This window comes from Numida meleagris, unplaced genomic scaffold, assembly GCF_002078875.1.
Source record: "Numida meleagris isolate 19003 breed g44 Domestic line unplaced genomic scaffold, NumMel1.0 unplaced_Scaffold698, whole genome shotgun sequence".
In the NCBI taxonomy this organism is placed as follows: Eukaryota; Metazoa; Chordata; class Aves; order Galliformes; family Numididae; genus Numida; species Numida meleagris.
In genome coordinates this window covers 10,437-11,848 of record NW_018364913.1, presented here as the reverse complement: position 1 = coordinate 11,848, position 1,412 = coordinate 10,437, and the positions used below count along the sequence as shown (strand labels likewise).

At 60.6% G+C, this 1,412-nt stretch overlaps 1 protein-coding gene across 1 annotated transcript in view; it reads left to right on the top strand.

The window, feature by feature from the left end:
* The first annotated feature begins 6 nt into the window (after window positions 1-6).
* The window catches only part of LOC110391981 (formin-like protein 7), a 6,763-nt gene continuing 5,357 nt past the window's right edge, over window positions 7-1,412 (top strand). The window contains exons 1-2 of the mRNA XM_021383929.1: window positions 7-632; window positions 1,296-1,407. Of these exons, the coding sequence (XP_021239604.1) occupies window positions 273-632; window positions 1,296-1,407 (472 nt within the window). The 5' untranslated portion in view covers window positions 7-272. The remainder of the gene's footprint in view (window positions 633-1,295; window positions 1,408-1,412) is intronic.

The window sequence follows — 1,412 nt, the reverse complement described above, 5'->3', positions numbered from 1 at the left end:
ATCTGCAGCCCCTGGGTAACTTCCCATTGTCCCCCTTTGATGCCTAGAGCTCCTCCCAGTGCCCCTAGTATAGCTTAGAGACCCCAGCACAATCCCAGTTCCCCCCAGAACTGCCCAGTGCTGCCTACAGCCCCTCAGTAACCTCCCAGTGCCCCCCAAAACTGCTTAGAACCCCTCCCAGTTCTCCCAGTACCATCTACAGCTTCCCAGTGCCCCCCAGTACTGCTTATAGCTCCCTAGTGCCCCCCCAGCGCTATCTAGAATGTCCTAGCATGCTCCCAGTGCTCCCCAGTACCGCCTATAGCATCCCAGTGCCTCCCAGTATCCCCCAGGGCTGCCTAGGACCGTGTAATACAAAGCCATATCTCACCCCCCCAGGATTGTCTGGGTCACCCCCCAGCTTTCCGGAGCTCCCCAGTGCCCCCGTTGTGCCTGAACCCCCCCGTAACGGCTCAGTGTGGCTCCAGGCTGTGACCGAACGCTCCGTTCCCTCTTTCTGCCCCCCACGTTCCCCCCCCTCCCAGGACGGGGTCTGCGTGGAGGCACGTTCAGAGCAGCGCTTTGGGGTCAGCACCAAGAAGCCCCACAAGGCCCCCCCCGCGGGCAGCGCGCTGTACGGCCGCTTCGTCAAGGTAACACCCCCGCAGCAGTGTTGCCCCCTGGCCTGCTGCTGCTTGCACCCCCTCCTTTCTGCATGCCCCCCTTTCCCCCTCCCATTTCCACACCCCCCATTTCCACGCTCCATTCTCCCCCCAAGTTCCATGCCCCCCCCATTTCCATACTCCCTTACCCCCATTTCCACACCCATTTCCGTGCCCTCCCATTTCCATACTCCTTTGTCCCCTCCATTTCCACTCCCCCCATTTCCATACCCTCCCATTCCCACGTCCTCCTACCCCCCATTTCCATGCCCCTTATTTCTGTACCCTCCCGTTTCCATGGCCCAGTTCCATGCCCACTTTTTCCACCGCGCCATTTCCATGCTCCCGTCCTCACCATTTCCATGCCCCCCAGTTCCATGCTCACCTTTTCCATCCTACTATTTCTGTGCCCCCCCATTTCTATGCCCCCCATTTCCATGCTTCCCTATCCCCATTTCCATGCCCTGCATTTCCACACCCACCTTTTCCACGCCCCTTATTTCCATGCTCCCCTATCCCTTCCATTTCCACACCCCCCCACGTCCATGGCCCCCAGTTCCATGCCCTCCTTTTCCGCTCCCCTCTTTTCCATGCCCCCCGTTTCCACCCATCTTTTCTGACCCCTCCATTCCCACGTTCCCCTTTTCCACGCAGGCAGCCACGCTCACAGCACGCGGGGAGGAGCCGACCAAGCAGCGGGGGGGCTCCGAGAGCAGCGAGGAGGAGGAGGAGGAGAAACTGGACCGCTCCTCGGCCTGCAGGCACTGTGAT